At 43.4% G+C, this 19,532-nt stretch overlaps 2 protein-coding genes across 2 annotated transcripts; both read right to left on the bottom strand.

The window, feature by feature from the left end:
- Positions 1-193: 193 nt before the first annotated feature.
- On the bottom strand, positions 194-2,917 carry hao1 (hydroxyacid oxidase (glycolate oxidase) 1). Its single transcript, XM_055865081.1, has 9 exons — positions 2,624-2,917; positions 1,913-2,064; positions 1,731-1,831; positions 1,484-1,638; positions 1,187-1,362; positions 985-1,076; positions 755-913; positions 591-660; positions 194-474 (listed from the first exon to the last, which is right to left on the bottom strand). Exons 1-9 carry the CDS (start codon positions 2,758-2,760, stop codon positions 407-409), a joined length of 1,110 nt encoding a protein of 369 aa, XP_055721056.1. The 5' UTR covers positions 2,761-2,917; the 3' UTR covers positions 194-406.
- Positions 2,918-3,086: 169 nt separating this feature from the next.
- LOC129812995 (thioredoxin-related transmembrane protein 1-like) lies at positions 3,087-11,185 on the bottom strand. The gene is made up of 8 exons (XM_055865082.1): positions 10,916-11,185; positions 10,261-10,376; positions 10,049-10,094; positions 9,824-9,952; positions 5,261-5,306; positions 5,053-5,154; positions 4,410-4,473; positions 3,087-4,316 (listed from the first exon to the last, which is right to left on the bottom strand). The coding sequence occupies exons 1-8, from the start codon at positions 11,125-11,127 to the stop codon at positions 4,195-4,197; spliced, it is 837 nt and encodes a 278-aa protein (XP_055721057.1). The 5' UTR covers positions 11,128-11,185; the 3' UTR covers positions 3,087-4,194.
- Positions 11,186-19,532: the final 8,347 nt, after the last annotated feature.

Below are 19,532 nucleotides of genomic sequence, written 5' to 3'. Positions count from 1 at the left end.
TGACACCTGCTGGTCTACTGAAGTCACCAGCTGTTTTATCAGATTGACTATTGATATTTTGCCATTAGTTCAGTCTCCTCGTTTGGTGACTTTGTCAATACAGCAGAGTTAGTCAAACCCTAATCTCGTAAACCGAGACTTCAGTGAGATGAGATTTGGATGCGCAAGGCTAGTAAAACCCCAACACCAGTAATATTGGAAAGAAACATGATTTAATGAGGCTTCAAATTACATCAGGTGGTGATAGTCATTTTGGACAGTCATGAGTATTTTACATCCAATTCGTAGTGCTTTGGAAACTATCGAAAAGCAGTGAGAATTACTCCGATTTACTAATGATTAAATTCATTTATCCAGGTGTTACATGGCTGGTGCCTTCAAACCCAATTTGCGTGTATCGGCTTCTTCAGATTCTGGAGGTGAATTCAGGTCTTCTGACGAGGGATCTGTTAACCTCTGCCAGCGAACAACATCCTGCAGACAAAACACAAGGTTCAACCTTTACCTCTGAACTCAGATAAAGGAGAGGAGAGGTTGAGAATTAGTCGACAAGGAGGAAAGGCCAGAGTAGGTTAATTATCCATGGTTACCTGCCAGGGCCATCGCCAGGTGTAGCTCATCTCTCATGAGCTCCAGAACATCACTGACACCCTGCTCCCCCTACAAACACACATTTTGACATTTTAGTTATTTAGCAGCAGGTAAAACAACCACATATGGTCCTTGCATTATCTGCACACACACACAGTGGTACCTGGCAGGCGAGCCCCCAGAGTACAGGCCGTCCGAGGAAGACAGCAGTAGCCCCCAGAGCTAAGGCCTTCAGGACGTCTGTCCCTCTTCTCACCCCTCCGTCAAGGTACACCTCACACCTCCCTGCTACTGCTGACACCACCTCAGACAGCACATCCAGCTACACACATAACATATGTCACAGGTCAAGAAGTGAAATATTACTGAAGAGTGTGTGTTGGGCTCCCTCACCGTAGCTGGGACCCCGTCTAGCTGCCTTGCTCCGTGGTTAGATACCAGGATCCCATCTACACCGTGGATAAGTGCTTCTAACGCATCTTCAGCTGGAGGGAAGAAGGGTAGATATAGATGTATAGATATGTTACTACTTCTCTGCCGTGAAACTTAAACCTGCCTTATCATTATGTGGCGTGTACTGTGTGTTGTGTGTCACCTCTCAGGACACCTTTGACGACCACAGGGAGGTGTGTGTTTTTCTTCAGCCAAGCAATGTGTTCCCAGCAAAGAGTAGGGTCGATAGCCTGAGCGACATAGACAGCCAGCCCACTGTCCTCACCGTAACCCTCAGCACTGGAGAAGGCCAGCTCTGCCGAACCAAAGTTAGTCATCCTACACACACACACACACACAAACACTAAAATAAGAGGTAAGCTTAAACAATATGTTATTTGATGAAGCATGTGTATGTTTCTGTGTATATGGTGTGGTGATGTGTATTTTTGGTTCCTACTTCAGGTGAGGGGGAAGTTTAAAGCGGTTGCGCACGTCGTCTCGTCTCTTTCCGAGGTAGGGCGTATCCACGGTAACAAAGATGGCCTTATACCCCGCCTCTTCAGCCCGGCGCACCAATGACAGGGTGAGGTCGCGGTCCTTATAGATGTACAGCTGTACGGATTATATATATAGGTCATAGATGTTCACCAGACCGGTGATGTAAACTGTGATGTAATCAAAACCTATATCTAGCAGTACTCCACCTGCATCCAGAGCAGGCCGTCGCCAGCTGATGACCTCACTTCCTCTATGGTAGAGGTGGCCCAGGAACTCAGCATCATCCCTGTCCCTGCTGCTCTGGTTGCTAGGAGATGGAGCTTTATTACACACATACAGTATACACAAGAGGCTGGAAGTGTGTGTGTGTGTGTGCGCGCACACACACCTCTGGCGGTGGCCGTCTCTCCGTCAGGGTGGGCCATCCTCTGCATTGCGGTTGCCCCGACACACACAGGCATGCTGATTCGCTGACCTAAAACACTAACACTCAGATCCACGCTGGACACATCCCTCAGTACCCTAGGGAACAAACGCCACCTATACACACAGAAGTGATCTGGTGAAACAAGTGCTGTGTCAGACGTTGAACAGGACTTTGAGTTGAAGTGTGGTGGTGAGTCAATTATTAAACTACTGTGGTGGTTTCTAGGATATTGTCTGCCTAAAACAGCTGGAAAAAACAGTGAACAGCACTGAAACACCCTAAAAACACTAACTCACCTCACTAACATTCTATGAGATGATGATGGAGAACATAATCTGTGCAGATCTTAAGTAAACGGTGTGTGTGATGCAGTGAGCTGCTGTATTCTACACTAGTGTTGTATGAAGCCTTGTTGTCTGGTTGCAATGTTACAACTAGGTTTGATTCTCCACATTGCAATAGTTGTTATAGGACAGAACGTGCGTGTTCATGTTACCTGGAGAAAACAGCAGTGTGTGTCTGTGTATGTGTAACCTAACGTAGCAGGCATAAAAAGTTCCCACTTCCGTTTTTCAGGGGAAACAAAAGTTGGGCTGAAAATACTGTATCCCTGAAAACCGGATGTTAGCGTTTTCTGGAGACTCCGCATAGGCAAGTGTATGTGCTAGTTACCTGGAGAAAGCAGCAGTGTTATCTGCCAAGGTCTCTTGCTGGTCGGCTCCAGAGCAGTAGTAGTCAAACACAGCTTTTGGTAGAACTCTCTTGGCCATAGACTCATAGTCAGCCACACACACTAACTTCTCAGACATGACTACACACACAGACTAACACACAAATGCACACTTTGATCCACACACGCAATAACACATACAGGCTGACTAACTCTAACACGACTTGATCCACACACACATAGTCTTCTCTGACTGCTGTCACACACAGGCACCCCCAAGTCTCTCCTCTCTGATCATCTGACCACCAGCAATCATTAACCCCAGGTTTACACAGCCCTGCTTCCCACACACACACACACAAATTTAAGCAACCCTGACCCTTCACCCCACAACTGTTATATATGATAACACTGTCCACACAGCACAGACAGGAGATGGGAACCATAACTAGACAGTAAAGAGGCCTTTGTATAAAAATGTTTATTTTGGTGATTAAATTATCCATTATCAAGGATGGCGGGGCCTCCTCACATGGCAACAACACTCAGTCATTATCATAGTCATCCATCAATAATAGAATCATAACTAGATCAAACGGTATGTGTGCATGTGGCAGTCTTAATAGAAAACTATTTCAAATCGAAGAAAATAAAGTTTATATTGTGATAATCATAGAATATTGGAGAATGTTATAAAAAAAAAATGGATGAAAACAAAAGTGAAACCTTCCAGACCCCCCCCCCCCATACACACATGTAAAAACACATGACCATCATTAGCCAAATCACTCTTTTTGTTCAGCATAAATTGTTGTCTTTGTCATCCTGTCTGAAGGGAACATTTCCCTTGGAACCGGTTCAGGGAACAGAACAGAAAATAACTACATTTTCCAAGGAACAGAATCAGAACCCCCCGAAGCATAGCTGTAACCTACTGACGTTACAAGCGTGATTCAGAAGATAGGGAAAGAGATTTTTAATTAGAGAAGAATGGATTAACTTTTTCAATGCTAGTTAGGATACTATAGTTATCACATTTCACATTGTATTTATTAACTACAAAAAGGTAAGATGTATTTTTAATTCTGGTGCCGCTCTGCACACACAAGCTCATTAGCTACCTATAGCTAGTTCTGGTTCAATGTTAAGACATCTCTGAAGTTCAAAGACATTCAAAGTTCCTCAAAAAAAGCCGCTCCTCCGTAGGTATAATTCTGTGGGCCTAATTCAGATAATGCATGTCATAACAAGATGCCTAGCGCTTTAAGCCAAGCTTCCTCCTCCACCCGCAAAATTTCAGCTGCATGTAAACAACTCACTGAGCTATAGCTTGCCTGCTCCATATTAAGCTTCTCTATCTGCACTGCATGATTGGTGAAGTAATTTAATGTTTATTTATTTTTTTACAATTTCATAGGTTTAAAAAGGAACAATATAAACTGTTACTTTTATTTGGTTCGAACCGGTTCAGAACTTTATTTTGCTGGTCGGAAAACAGTGGAATGTAACGAAAAAAATAATGGTTCTGTTCAGAACGAAATGATTCGAAAATAATTTAGGTTCCAACCACTGGTTAGGAGGTACGTTTTGCCTGTCCTCTCCTCTGTCTCAGTGTCTCTGGCTCCTCCTCGTTAGACCCCTCACCCTCATCTGCCTCCGACGCTTGCCTCTTCTCCGCCATACTCACACACACTCCTGCTCGAAACAAACACACGCTGTAGAGCACTAATAACACACTGTCTTTGTGTATGTGCAAACGTGCTTTGTTCTGTGGGATCATCCTCTCACCTGCTCTCTCCTCTTTCCGCTTCTGTCGGGAAGGACAGAGGCAATCTGCAACCAGGACCAGCACCTACACACACACACACACACACAGAGAGAGAGAGAATGAGAGAGACAAGAGTTTAAAGCAGCTCTGTTGAGTGGAGGGGAGAGTTGAGACAGGATCAGAGAAGTTAGACAGGGTCAAACTATAATAAAGACAACTATAGTTAATAATCTAGTTTAGAATGAAGGTAGTTTAAATTAGTTAAGAGGTTAATGTCAGTGTAGGCAGGAGTTGAGTTGAGTTCCAAACTTTAAGTAGAATGCAGCTGGTTACACAAGAGTAGCTGAGTGCATCCCACACATCTGTCCTTCTGCTGCTTCTCCAGTCTCCTCTACCAAGTCCTTAAATAGCAACCATCCTCCCACTCTTACATAAGATCACATTTCACTGCAGAGAAACTCATCGAAGTGTGTGTGTTTGTGTGTCTACATACTCTAGCAGGCTGTAAGAGAGACGACTTGGCATCTTTCTCAGAACAATGACATACTCAACATGTTCAGTACCCTTCAAAAGCATTTGTGTGACATACAAATTGTGTTTTGTGTTTAATGGTTTAGTAGTAATACAATAATATAGTGAAATTATTATTAGTGTGTAACTCACCAGTCCCATCAGCAGCCCAGTGACAAGTGTTGCCATGGCAAAGGAGAGGTAGGAGCCCCACACCGGCATGCCCAAATCCCCTGTCAGATACCCATGAGTCCACTACACACGCACACACACACGATTCTGAGTGAGTGTGTATCCTTTAAAATATTTTCTGTGTGTGTGTGTGTGTGTGTGTGAGTGTGAGAGAGAGATTTGGTCTTACCCGGATCCACAGTGAAAGCCTGAAGAGTCCGGCCATGCAGCTCATCCTGGAGGGAGGAGATCCACAAAGTCAGAGGTAAGGTCAGAATATATTTACAGAAGAGAAGACAAATTCCACATTTATGTATAATATAGAGTACCAGTCAAAAGTTGACAAAAGTTGATCTACTCATTCCAGGGTTTTTCTTTATATTTACTATTTTCTACAATAATAGTGAAGACATCAAAACAATGAAATAACACATGTAGTAACCATGTAGAAATAACACATGTAGTAACCAAAAAAGTGTTAACAAATCAAAATATATTTTATATTTGAGATTCTTCAAAGTAGCCTCCCTTTGCCTTGATGAAAGCTTTGGACACTCTTGGCATTATCTCAACCAGCTTCATGAGGTAGTCACCTGGAATGCATTTTAATTAACAGGTGTGCCTTAATAAAAGTCAATTTGTGGAATTTCTTTCCTTCTTAATGCGTTTGAGCCAATCAGTTGTGTTTTGACAAAGTAGGGGTGGTATACAGAAGATAGCCCTATTTGGTAAAAGACCAAGTCCATATTATGGCAAGAACAGCTCAAATAAGCAAAGGGAAACGACAGTCCTTCATTACTTTAAAACATGAAGGTCAGTCAATCTGGGAAATGTTGAGAATTTTGAAAGTTTCTTCAAGTGCAGTCGCAAAAACCATTTAGCGCTATGATGAAACTGGCTCTCATGAGGACGGCCACAGGAAAGGAAGACCCAGAGTTACCTCTGCTGCAAAGGATAAGTTCATTAGAGTTATCTGCACCTCAGAGTGCAGCCCAAATAAATGCTTCACAGAGTTCAAGTAACAGACAGGGTTGGGGAGTAACGGATTACATGTAATCTGTTACGCTACCAGCAAAAATATTCAAATCAGATTATAGATACTTTTGAAAAACTAGATGATTACTTTTAAATTCGGAAAAAAATGTTTGTGAAAATAAATCTAAGACACTTCTCTGTTATCTCAATGACATTCAAATCAGCATGGAAAAAAGGCACAAGTTTAAGTTTGTTCCACCTGAGTGAGCCTGACCACAAGTCAGAGACCGCTGTGATGACACACCAAATGTGTTTGCTGGATTGCAGGAAAAGAGCAGGGATAGGCTTTTGTAGGCTACAGTCCAAGCTATATCTTCCAATGGTGCGACTGCTGTCGGCATCCAAATATGATCCAACTTGAATAAACACTTGGAGGTAAAGATGACAGTAATGATGTAGTCTACAAAGATACCGATATCACTTATTATTGATATCTACATAGCGCATTGATGTGAATCACACTGCTGCTCTCTCATTTAGCTATTTGCGGTTGTTGTGGATGGCTGTTCATAAATCTAAATGTGTATTTCAACCCAATAATGGTTGAATTCAAGAAGTTTAAGCTGCCTATTAATCATTGTTTTTGAAACCAGTGGACAGCCAGTGAAAGAAGCACACTTGCAACAGCTGCATAGTGCAGATCCCAGCCTATGGAATAAAAGTGGGGCTTTTATTGCTCAATCTAACTTAATGGACACATGCTCAAACTTGCACACTTTTGATAGACTTAAAAGGGGCAATCTGTAGTTGCTACATCCATTTCTGGATTTATAAATTATATCCATTGACTCTTGAAGAATACTGTTGTGAAGTCGGAAGTTTACATAGTTAGGTTCGAGTCATTAAAACTTGTTTTTCAACCACTTCACAAATTTCTTGTCAACAAACTATAGTTTTGGCAAGTCGGTTAGGAAATCTACTTTGTGCATGATACATTTTTCCAACAATTGTTAACAGACAGATTATTTCACTTATAATTCACTGTATAACAATTCCAGTGGGTCAGAAGTTTACAAACACTAAGTTGACTGTGCCTTTAAACAGCTTAGAAAATTCCAGAAAATGATGTCATAGCTTTAGAAGCTTCTGATAGGCTAATTTACATAATTTGAGTCAATTGGAGGTGTGGGATGTATTTCAAGGCCTACCTTCAAATTCAGTGCCTCTTTGCTTGACATCATGGGAAAATCAAAAGAAATCAGCGAAGACCTCAAGAAATTGTAGACCTCCACAAGTCTGGTTCATCCTTAGGAGCAATTTCCAAACGCCTGAAGGTACCACGTTCATCTGTACAAACAATAGTACGCAAGTATAAACACCATGGGACCACGCAGTCATCATACCGCTCAGGAAGAAGACACGTTCTGTCTCCTAGAGATGAATGTACTTTGGTCCGAAAAGTGCAAATCATTCCCAGTACAACAGCAAATGACCTTGTGAAGATGCTAGAGGAAACGGGTAAAAAGTATCTATATCCACAGTAAAATGAGTTCTATATCGACATAACCTGAAAGGCCGCTCAACAAGGAAGAAGCCACTGCTCCAAAGCCGCCATAAAAAAGCCAGACTACGGTTTGCAACTGCACATGGGGACAAAGATTGTACTTTTTGGAGAAATGTCCTCTGGTCTGATGAAACAAAAATAGAACTGTTTGGCCATAATGACCATTGTTATGTTGTTTGGAGGAAAAATGGGGATGCTTGCAAGCCGAAGAACACCATCCCAACAGTGAAGCATGGGGGTGGCAGCATCATGTTGTGGGGGTGCTTTGCTGCAGGAGGGACTGGTGCACTTCACAAAATAGATGGCATCATGAGGGAGGAAAAGTATGTGGATATATTGAAGCAACATCAGTCAGGAAGTTAAAGCTTGGTCGCAAATGGGTCTTCCAAATGGACAATGACCCCAAGCATACTTCGAAAGTTGTGGCAAAATGGCTTAAGGACAACAAAGTCAAGGTATTGCAATGGCCATCACAAAGCCCTGACCTCAATCCCATAGAACATTTGTGAGCAGAACTGAAAAAGCATGTGCGAGCAAGGAGGCCTACAAACCTGCCTCAGTTACACCAGCTCTGTCAGGAGGAATGGGCCAAAATTCACCCAACTTATTGTGGGAAGCTTGTGGAAGGCTACCTGAAACATTTGACCCAAGTTGAACAATTTAAAGGCAATGCTATCAAATACTAATTGAGTGTATGTAAACTTCTGACCCACTGGGAATGTGATGAAAGAAATAAAAGCTGAAATAAATTATTCTCTCTACTATTATTCTGACATTTCACATTATTAAAATAAAGTGGTGATCCTACCTGACCTAAGACAGGGAATTCTTACTAGGATTAAATGTCAGGAATTGTGAAAAACTGAGTTTATATGTATTTGGCTAAGGTGTATGTAAACTTCCGACTTCAACTGTATAACTTATAAATCCTTCATGAGCTTTGTTCAACTGTCATACTCCATCAGAACCCAAAATATAAACTTGTTTTATCCCAGTGTTTGTAAACATTGTAAATGTAAACCAACCCTTAAAGTACATTTTAACATCCATATATGGCCAGCTATGTAAACTTTAACATTGATTCATCCTGCAATAGATGTCATTCAATTGGTAACACACATTTTTGTCTTCTAATGCCTCTTAAGGGGAAATAAATCTAAAAGTAACGGAATGTAATTAGATTACGTTACTGAGTTTGGGTAATCCAAAAGTTATGTTACTGATTACAATTTTGGACAGGTAACTAGTAACTGTAACAGATTACATTTAGATAGTAACCTACCCAACCCTGGTAACAGACACATCTCAACATCAACTGTTCAGAGGAGACTGATTGAATCAGGCCTTCATGGTCAAATTTCTGCAAAGAAACCACTACTAAAGGATACCAATAATAAGAAGAGAAGACCAAGAAACGGGCCAAGAAACACGAGGATTGGACATTAGACCGGTGGAAATCTGTCCTTTGGTCTGAGTCCAAATTTGAGATGTTTGGTTCCAACCGCCGTGTCTTTGTGAGACGCAGAGTAGGTGAACGGATGATCTCTGCATGTGTGGTTCCCACCGTGAAACATAGAGGTGTGGGGGTGCTTTGCTGGTGACACTGTCTGTGATTTATTTCAAATTCAAGGCACACTTAACCAGCATGGCTACCACAGCATTCTGCAGCGATAACCCATCCCATCTGGTTTGCACTTAGTGGGACTATCATATGTTTTTCAACAGGAAAATTACCCAAAGCACACCTCCAGGCTGTGTAAGGGCTATTTTACCAAGAAGGAAAGTGATGGTGTGCTGCATCAGATGACCTGGCCTCCACAATCACCCGACCTTAACCCAAATGAGATGGTTGAGTCGGACCGTAGAGTGAAGGATAAGCAGCCAACAAGCGCTCAGCATATGTGGGAACTCCTTCAAGACAGTTGGAAAAGCTTTCCTCATGATGCTGGTTGAGAGAATGCCAAGATTGTGCAAAGTTGTCATCAAGGCAAAGGGTGGCTACTTTGAATAATCTCAAATATAAAATATATTTTGATATGTTTAACACTGTTTTGGTTTCTACATAATTCCATATGTGTTATTTCATAGTTTTGATATCTTCACTATTATTCTACAATGTAGAAAATAGTTTTGTTTTTTTAAATAGTAAAAACCCTGGAATGAGTTGGTGTGTCCAAACTTTTGACTGGTATTGTATATGGTGTGTATATTTACAGAGGAGAAGTAGGAGACTTCCATGAAGGCAGTGGTTCCACCTCCTCCCACCTTCTGTTAGAGACATATGCATGGAACTCCTCCGCCTCACGGACAGACACATACCTCCTCACGCTACCCTCCTTTACACTGTAGAATACACACACAGATAAATACTGTATACAGAGTTAAAGGTTAGAGGTCATGGATCAAAGGACAGGGTCAGAGGTTAACTGAGATACTAACTGGAAAATGGTTGGCAGTGTGGTAACCAAAAACCGTCCACTGAGACCTGAAAGAAAAGAAACACACACACACACACACACACACACACGAGAGAAAGGAGAGATGGGTGGTTAGAAGGAGACTCAGTATGGCATTGAATCTCACACAGCGGGGAAAAGACAATATTGAGGACAGTAAGAGCCAACAGGATCAACTTCATAATATTCCCATACCAGGCTGTTCAGTGACGTCCACTTCTCCTACAGAAACCCCCATGGCTGCTGCCAGGCTGGAGAATCTCTCCCACTGCTCCTTCAGCTGGGCACATGCCGGGCACCAGGGAGCAACACTATACACACACACACATTTATCTATGGACATTATGGACATTCTACAGGTGGGTGGTGTTCAGGGCACAAGTCAGGTGTTCTAAAAACCAAATCTGACCAAATATGAATCAATCATAGACGTCTATGATTCACTATTTGGACAGCAAAGTATAGTTCAGTACAGTAGAGCAGGGGTTGGGGTTCTCAAATGTTTTCACCCAGGCCCCCCTTCCAGCATTTCGTTCAGAACTGAAAATTAACCTGGTTTCAACGTCCAGAAAATACTTATTTTCAACGTCAGGAAAATACGTTGGAATGATCTATATAGGTTGAATATAGCATAGTTTCACATGCAATGTTCCATCAGCTTCAACATGAAACAGCTGAATTATTGGAATAGAATACGCTCACTCTGGACCTAGACAAAACGTTTTACTCTAAAATCTTATTCGGCACTTAATAGCTTCAATTATATATCTCCTCCTTCCCCCCTCCCGTTTTCTTCTTCCGCCTAACATGCATACATAAGATCATCACTCCGACTTCGTACTGTACTCACAACTTTATCATCCACTCGCCATCCATAGTGACCGTCCAGTTAGCATCTGTTATTGTCAGGACGCCTGTCTCTGCTACAGCAGAACTTGCGATGGAGCTAACTAATATTATTGAGAGGAGGGGTTGGAAAAGCTGACTACATGATAATTTACATGAAGGTGAATTTGTTTGACATAACAGTTTACAGGAACGTTTTGTTTTCAGCTGCGCCATGTTGCTGTTCCGAAACGAAAACTGTCTAGAACGCTAAACACGGAAGTAACAGAAACAGGGATTTTTTTTAAGGTCGACCGGCGCATCTAACAACCTGAAGTGTGTGCGTGTGTCAATGTTGTGTGTGTTTGTGTGTGCGTGTGTTTTTTAAGGTGGTCTGCTATACCACAGACAGATCGATCTAAAAGTAGTGAAAATTTATTTATTGGTGTCTCTATTCTGAAAGGGAAAAAAGCAATGACCACACACATGGAAAATTGTGAAATTAAATTTAGGTCTCCCTCTGTTGGTTAATGGGAATCTGAATGAGAAGGCCTTAATACAAATTGGTATGGTTTGTAACTTTATAATTTCTATGAGCAAAAAGTTACAGTGTCTGCCTGTCTGTCCCCAAACAAAAAATAATGTTTACATTTGGGAAGTGCTAGTTGTTTTTAAATATATTTTTGAAAGATATGTATAAAATACACTGATCTGTACAGTATGTAATGTATAGTAATGCACACGCAATGGGCATGTAAATTATGATAGAACACATATCAAAACAATGTGAACATGACAGAGAGAGGGATATGCTTGAGTTGTTTTATTCACTGTCACCAAATAATTTTTTTAATTCTGAAATGTTCTTTAATTTATTTTTTTTAATATTTAAAACATACAATATACTTGCAGTGAAGCCTCTCAACAACTACATCACATTAGTCATCTAACAGACTCCCTCGAGGGCGACACACAGAAACAACCAGGGTCAATGCCCTGCTCAAGGGCACGTCGACAGATCTCCCACAAGATCAAAAACGGGGACACGAACCAGCAATCCATCAGCCACCGGCCCAAGCTCCCAAACGCCAGTCCACCAGCACTCCAAGATCCCCCCCCACAGTTCCCCAAGAGCTGCCCCTCAACCATCCGAGACCCCCCGAGAAAAATTTATAAATTAAATAATTCCATTCCCCACCCGCCCCCCCATGCACCAACAACCAACAAAATGAACAAAAGAGAAAAAAGGAAAACAGAAAACAACAATGCAAAAAACAAAAGACATCAAGGACAACTAAAATCATAACAGTAAGGACAACTGAATTTGTTTGAGTGCATGTATGGCAATATTTACATGTGTGTGTGTGTATGTGCACATATGTGCATTTGAATGAGAGTGTGTGTATATGCATGTGTACAAACACCTGCACGGCATCCGCCTTAGGCAATGTTCTGAAATATTCTTATTTTTTTGTCTTTTAAAATGCTGAAAAATTCATTTATGGATGTGGGAAAATCCACTCTGGACAAATGTCCTGCGGGACAAAAATAAAATTATTTATATCACTGCTACTTTAGCCATGTGTTATACTAAGTAAAAGAACAGCTAATAAAATGTATGTACTTGGAAGGATTGTACAGAAACATACCTCATTAGGGTAGAGTGCCAACACAATCAAATTAAACAGCCATTGGTGCCATGAGGTCTGAGTGTGTGGGAGGTAGTTGGCCAGGGAGTGGCCTAGGCATCTGAGTTGGAGCTGTTGTGATGGTCGAATCAGAGTGCATTTTGTAGAGCATCTGCCCAATGTACTTGCTGTTATTGGAAGAAGACTAACCAGGTGAAAGCTATGATCCCTTATTGATGTCACCTGTTAAATCTACTTCCATCCGTGTAGATGGAGAGGAGACAGGTTAAAGGATTGTTAAGCCTTGAGATAATTGAGACATGGATGGCGCCGACAGAGATGGCCGCCTCGCTTCGCGTTCCTTGGAAATTATGCAGTATTTTGTTTTTTTATGTGTTATTTCTTACATCGGTACCCCAGGTAATCTTAGGTTTCATTACATACAGTCGGGAGGAACTACTGAATATACGATTAACGTCAACTCACCATCGTTATAACCAGGAATATGACTTTCCCGAAACGGATCCAGTGTTTTGCCTTCCACCCAATACAATGGATCTGATCCCAGCCGGGGACCCTATGCGACGCCGTAAAAGGGGCAAACGTAGCGGTCTCTTGGTCAGGCTTCGGAGACGGGCACATCGCGCTCCACTCCCTAGCATACTACTCGCCAATGTCCAGTCTCTTGACAATAAGGTTGATGAAATCCGAGCACGGGTAGCATTCCAGAGAGACATCAGGGATTGCAACGTGCTCTGCTTCACGGAAACATGGCTAACTCAAGAGACGCTAACGGAGTCGGTGCAGCCAGCTGGTTTCTTCATGCATCGCGCCGACAGAAACAAACATCTTTCTGGTAAGAAGAGGGGCGGGGGGGTATGCCTTATGATTAACGAGACGTGGTGTGATCATCATAACAACACACAGGAACTCAAGTCATTCTGTTCACCTGATCTAGAACTCCTCACAATCAAATGTCGACCGCATTATCTACCAAGGGAATTCTCTTCGATCATAATCACAGCCGTATATATTCCCCCCCAAGCAGACACATCGATGGCCCTGAACGAACTTTATCTGACTCTTTGTAAACTGGAAACCACACACCCTGAGGCTGCATTCATCGTAGCTGGGGATTTTAACAAGGCTAATCTAAAAACAAAACTCCCTAAATTCTATCAGCATATCGATTGTGCTACCAGGGCTGGAAAAACCCTAGATCATTGTTATACTAATTTCCACGATGCATATAAGGCCCTCCTCCGCCCCCCTTTCGGAAAAGCTGACCACGACTCCATTTTGTTGATTCCAGCCTACAAACAGAAACTAAAACAACAAGCTCCCGCGCTCAGGTCTGTTCAACGCTGGTCCGACCAATCTGATTCCACGCTTCAAGACTGCTTCGATCACGCGGATTGGAATATGTTCCGCATTGCGTCCAACAACAATATTGACGAATATGCTGATTCGGTGAGCGAGTTCATTAGGAAGTGCATTGACGATGTCGTACCCACAGCAACGATTAAAACATTCCCAAACCAGAAACCGTGGATTGACGGCAGCATTCGCGTGAAACGGAAAGCACGAACCACTGCTTTTAACCAGGGCAAGGTGACCGGAAGCATGACCGAATACAAACAGTGTAGCTATTCTCTCCGCAAGGCAATCAAACAGGCTAAGTCCCAGTACAGAGACAGAATCGAGTCGCAATTCAACAGCTCAGACACAAGAGGTATGTGGCAGGGTCTACAGTCAATCACGGATTACAAAAAGAAAACCTGCCCCGTCGCGGACTAGGATGTCTTGCTCCCAGACAGGCTAAACAACTTTTTTGCCCGCTTTGAGGACAATACAGTGCCACTGACACGGCCCCCTACCAAAACCTGCGGGCTCTCCTTCACTGCAGCCGAGGTGAGTAAAACATTTAAACGTGTTAACCCTCGCAAGGCTGCAGGCCCAGACGGCATTCCCAGCCGCGTCCTCAGAGCATGCGCAGACCAGCTGGCTGGTGTGTTTACGGACATATTCAATCAATCCTTATCCCAGTCTGCTTCAAGAGGGCCACCATTGTTCCTGTTCCCAAGAAAGCTAAGGTAACTGAGCTAAACGACTACCGCCCCGTAGCACTCACTTCCGTCATCATGAAGTGCTTTGAGAGACTAGTCAAGGACCATATCACCTCCACCCTACCGGACACCCTAGACCCACTCCAATTTGCTTACCGACCCAATAGGTCCACAGACGACGCAATCGCAACCACACTGCACACTGCCCTAACCCATCTGGACAAGAGGAATACCCATGTGAGAATGCTGTTCATCGATTACAGCTCAGCATTTAACACCATAGTACCCTCCAAACTCGTCATCAAGCTCGAGACCCTGGGTCTCGACCCCGCCCTGTGCAACTGGGTCCTGGACTTCCTGACGGGCCGCCCCCAGGTGGTGAGGGTAGGTAACAACATCTCCACCCCGCTGATCCTCAACACTGGGGCCCCACAAGGGTGCGTTCTGAGCCCTCTCCTGTACTCCCTGTTCACCCACGACTGCGTGGCCATGCACGCCTCCAACTCAATCATCAAGTTTGCGGATGACACTACAGTGGTAGGCTTGATTACCAACAACGACGAGACGGCCTACAGGGAGGAGGTGAGGGCCCTCGGAGTGTGGTGTCAGGAAAATAACCTCACACTCAACGTCAACAAAACAAAGGAGATGATTGTGGACTTCAGGAAACAGCAGAGGGAGCACCCCCCTATCCACATCGACGGGTCAGTAGTGGAGAAGGTGGAAAGTTTTAAGTTCCTCGGGGTACACATCACGGACAAACTGAATTGGTCCACCCACACAGACAGCGTCGTGAAGAAGGCGCAGCAGCGCCTCTTCAACCTCAGGAGGCTGAAGAAATTCGGCTTGTCACCAAAAGCACTCACAAACTTCTACAGATGCACAATCGAGAGCATCCTGTCGGGCTGTATCACCGCCTGGTACGGCAACTGCTCCGCCCACAACCGTAAGGCTCTCCAGAGGGTAGTGAGGTCTGCAGAACGCATCATCGGGGGCAAACTACCTGCCCTCCAGGACACCTACACCACCCGATGTCACAGGAAGGCCATAAAGATCATCAAGGACAACAACCACCCAAGCCACTGCCTGTTCACCCCGCTATCATCCAGAAGGCGAGGTCAGTACAGGTGCATCAAAGCAGGGACCGAGAGACTGAAAAACAGCTTCTATCTCAAGGCCATCAGACTGTTAAACAGCCACCACTAACATTTAGCGGCCGCTGCCAACATACTGACTCAACTCCAGCCACTTTAAAAATGGGAATTGATGGAAATTATGTAAAAATATACCACTAGCCACTTTAAACAATGCCACTTAATATAATGTTTACATACCCTACATTACCCATCTCATATGTATATACTGTACTCTATATCATCTACTGCATCTTGCCATCTTTATGTAATACATGTACCGCTGGCCACTTTGAACTATGCCACTTTATGTTTGCATACCTTACAGTACTCATCTCATATGTATATACCGTACTCTATACCATCTACTGCATCTTGCCTATGCCGTTCTGTACCACCACTCATTCATATATCTTTATGTACATATTCTTTATCCCTTTACACTTGTGTGTGTATAAGGTAGTAGTTGTGGAATTGTTAGGTTAGATTACTTGTTGGTTATTACTGCATTGTCGGAACTAGAAGCACAAGCATTTCGCTACACTCGCATTAACATCTGCTAACCATGTGTATGTGACTAATAAAATTTTATTTTATTTGATTTGGATTGTGTATATGTGCCATTCAGAGGGTGAATGTGCAAGACAAAAGATTTAAGTGCCTTTGATCGGGTATGGTAGTTGGTGCCAGGTGCACCGGTTTATGTAAAGAACTACAACGCTGCTGGATTTTTCATGCTCAACAGTTTCCTGTGTGTATCAAGAATGGTCCACCACTTAAAGGACATCCAGCCAACTTGACACAACTGTGGGAAGCATTGGAGTCAACATGGGCCAGCATCCCTGTGGAATGCTTTCGACACCTTGTAGAGTCCATGCCCTGATGAATTGAGGCTGTTCTGAGAGCAAAAGGGGGGTGGGTACAACTCAATATTAGGAAGGTCTTCCTAATGTTTGTTTGCTATACTCAGTGTATAACCATATCATAAAAAATAACAATCAAAGTCTAGGAGGAAGTGTAGTTCAGCCGATAAAGATGAGTCTTAAGGACTGCTTTAAAAGCACCAACAGTCTGAACAGCCCTGAGAATTTCAGGAAGGGAGTTCCAAAGATGTGAGTCGTGAGCGGAAAAGGCACGGTCCTACATTGTTCGGCGTCGGGTCTTGAGTTCATGAAACAATTTGGCATGCCTTGACGTATGCGTGGAGGTTCATAGGGGGAGAGTAGATCTGACAGATAGGTAGGTCTGATGCCATTTAGGGCTTTGACTGACAGGTAGCCATTGAAGATCAGCAAGGAAGTGTCACGTTCACTGGAATAATTATCAGACCAAGGCACAACGGATGTTGAGTTCCACATAATTTATTAGAAAGTGAAACTTAGCAAAACAAAATAAACAATAAACTAACAACGAACCATGACTACAGAGGTGCTACGTGCACTAACTCAAAACAATATCCCATAAAACACAGGTGGAAAAAATGCTACTTAAATATGATCCCCAATTAGAGACAACGATAGCCAGCTGCCTCTAATTGGAAATCATACTAAACACCAACATAGAAAAACTAAACTAGAATCCCACATAAAAAATTATAACTGGAAAACCCCCCAGTCACGCCCTGACCTACTATACCATAGAAAAACAAAAGCTCTCTATGGTCAGGGCGTGACAGGAAGTGGGTGATGTGGGCAGATGTTTGTGTTTGTGTCAGAATCCTTGCAGCACTGTAATGTATTAATTGAGTTTGCAAGAAGCCCCCTAAGTACTGCATTCCCACAATCATATTTATATGGTTAATACAGTATATTAGTCAGATTCTCACAGTTAAAATACAAAGGTCATCCACTACTTTAAATTGACATTAATTAAAGTGAATACATTAGCCTTGCCCTCAGTTTTGAACGCAGACAATCTGAGGAAGAATATAACAGCAACGTAAATTAAGCCACAGAGAAAAAGATGAATCCACTAGTTTTTCTATAGAATGAAGTTTCTCTATAGAATGAATAAATAACATGTTCCTTACCAATTTGTCTTTGTTATCAGGTAGATGCTTCGTTTTCTTTTTCCACCAAAGACCCAGCTGAGACAGCCGACACTTTTTGGTGTCTTATGGACAGCAGGAGTCTCAGGCCCAGCTACTGGGCCGGCTGCCAGTTTGGCTCTGAGGGGCAATCTTTCTGCCTGTTTGTGTGTCCTCACATCTCCTCTGCAGTCTATCATTGCATCCACATTGTAACAACACTATTCTCTATTTAGCACTGGCTGAGAGAAGAGGGTATGCATATGTAACAGTATAACTTTAAACCGTCCCCTCGCCCCGACACGGGCGCGAACCAGGGACCCTCTGCACACAACAACAACTGACACCCACGAAGCGTCGTTACCCATCGCTCCACAAAAGCCGCGGCCTCTTGCAGAGCAAGGGGCAACCCTACTTAAAGTCTCAGAGCAAGTGACGTAACTGATTGAAATGCTACTAGCGCGTACCCGCTAACTAGCTAGCCATTTCACATCCGTTACACTCACCCCCCTTTCAACCTCCTCCTTTTCCGCAGCAACCAGTGATCCGGGTCAACAGCATCAATGTAACAGTATAGCTTTACGTCGTCCCCTCGCCCCGACACGGGCGCGAACCAGGGAACCTCTGCACACATCAACAACGGTTGCCCACGAAGCATCGTTACCCATCGCTCCACAAAGGCCGCGGCCTCTTGCAGAGCAAGGGGCAACCCTACTTAAAGTCTCAGAGCAAGTGACGTAACTGATTGAAATGCTACTAGCGCGTACCCGCTAACTAGCTAGCCATTTCACATCCGTTACACATAGACCTATGGTTTCTGTATACATACACACTCATCGCTCTTTTGGACACTCATAGCTGTATCCTCATACACTACGTGGTCAGAAGTATGTGGACTTTCCTTCAAATTAGTGGATTCGGCTAGTTCAGCCATACATGTTGCTGACAGGTGTATTAAATTGAGCACACATCTATGCAATCTCCATGTACAAACATTGGCAGTAGAATGGCTTGTACTAAAGAGCTCAGTGACTTTCAACGTGGCATCGTCATAGGATGCCACCTATCCAAGTCAGTTCGTCAAATTTCTGCCCTGCTAGAGCTGCCCCGGTCAACTGGTTAGTGTTGCTATGGTGAAGTGGAAACGTCTAGAAGCATCAACGGCTCAGCTGCGAAGTGGTAGGCCACACAAGCTCACAGAATGGGACTGCCGAGTGCTGAAGCGTGTAGCGCGTAAAAATTGTCTGTCCTCGCTTGCAACACTCACTACTGAGTTCCAAACTTCTCCTGGAAGCAACGTCAGCACTTTAACTGTTTGTCGGAAGCTTCATGAAATGGATTTCCATGGCCGAGCAGTCGCACAATCCTAAGATCACTATGCGCAATGCCAAGCGTTGGCTGGAGTAGTGTAAAGCTCAAGACCATTGGACTCTGGAACAGTGGATATGCGTTTCCTGGAATGATGAATCATGCTTCCACATCTATCAATCCGACAGATGAACCTGGGTTTGGCGGAATGCCAGGAATACGCAACCTGCCCGAATGTATAGTGCCAACTGTAAAGTTTGGTGGCGGAAGAATAATGGTCTGGAGCTGTTTTTCATGGTTCGGGCTAGGCACCTCAGTTCCAGTGAAGGGAAATCTTCACGCTACAGCATACAATGACATTCTAGACGAGTCTGTGCTTCCAACTTTGTGGCAACAATTTGGGGAAGGTCCTTTCCTGTTTCAGCATGACAAAGACCCTGTGCACAAAGCGAGATCCATAGCAGCAAAGGGGGGACCAGCA

The sequence above is a fragment of the Salvelinus fontinalis genome, chromosome 16, assembly GCF_029448725.1.
Source record: "Salvelinus fontinalis isolate EN_2023a chromosome 16, ASM2944872v1, whole genome shotgun sequence".
Taxonomy (NCBI): Eukaryota; Metazoa; Chordata; class Actinopteri; order Salmoniformes; family Salmonidae; genus Salvelinus; species Salvelinus fontinalis.
The sequence above is the reverse complement of the archived record's forward strand: the minus strand, read 5'-3'. Positions and strand labels throughout refer to the sequence as shown.

Bases quoted from the DNA above. Each gene is read 5' to 3' on its own strand.
- hao1 (XM_055865081.1), bottom strand. From the start codon at position 2,760: ATGTCTGAGAAGTTAGTGTGTGTGGCTGACTATGAGTCTATGGCCAAG. The intron at 661-754 runs GTACCACTGTGT...GTGTGTTTGTAG, and splicing joins TCTGGGGGCTCGCCTGCCAG to GGGGAGCAGGGTGTCAGTGA. The intron at 475-590 runs GTAACCATGGAT...TTTTGTCTGCAG, and splicing joins CCTGGCGATGGCCCTGGCAG to GATGTTGTTCGCTGGCAGAG.
- LOC129812995 (XM_055865082.1), bottom strand. From the start codon at position 11,127: ATGGCGCAGCTGAAAACAAAACGTTCCTGTAAACTGTTATGTCAAACA. The intron at 5,155-5,260 runs GTAAGACCAAAT...GTGCGTGTGTAG, and splicing joins GGCTTTCACTGTGGATCCGG to TGGACTCATGGGTATCTGAC. The intron at 4,317-4,409 runs GTGAGAGGATGA...TGTTTCGAGCAG, and splicing joins GCGGAAAGAGGAGAGAGCAG to GAGTGTGTGTGAGTATGGCG.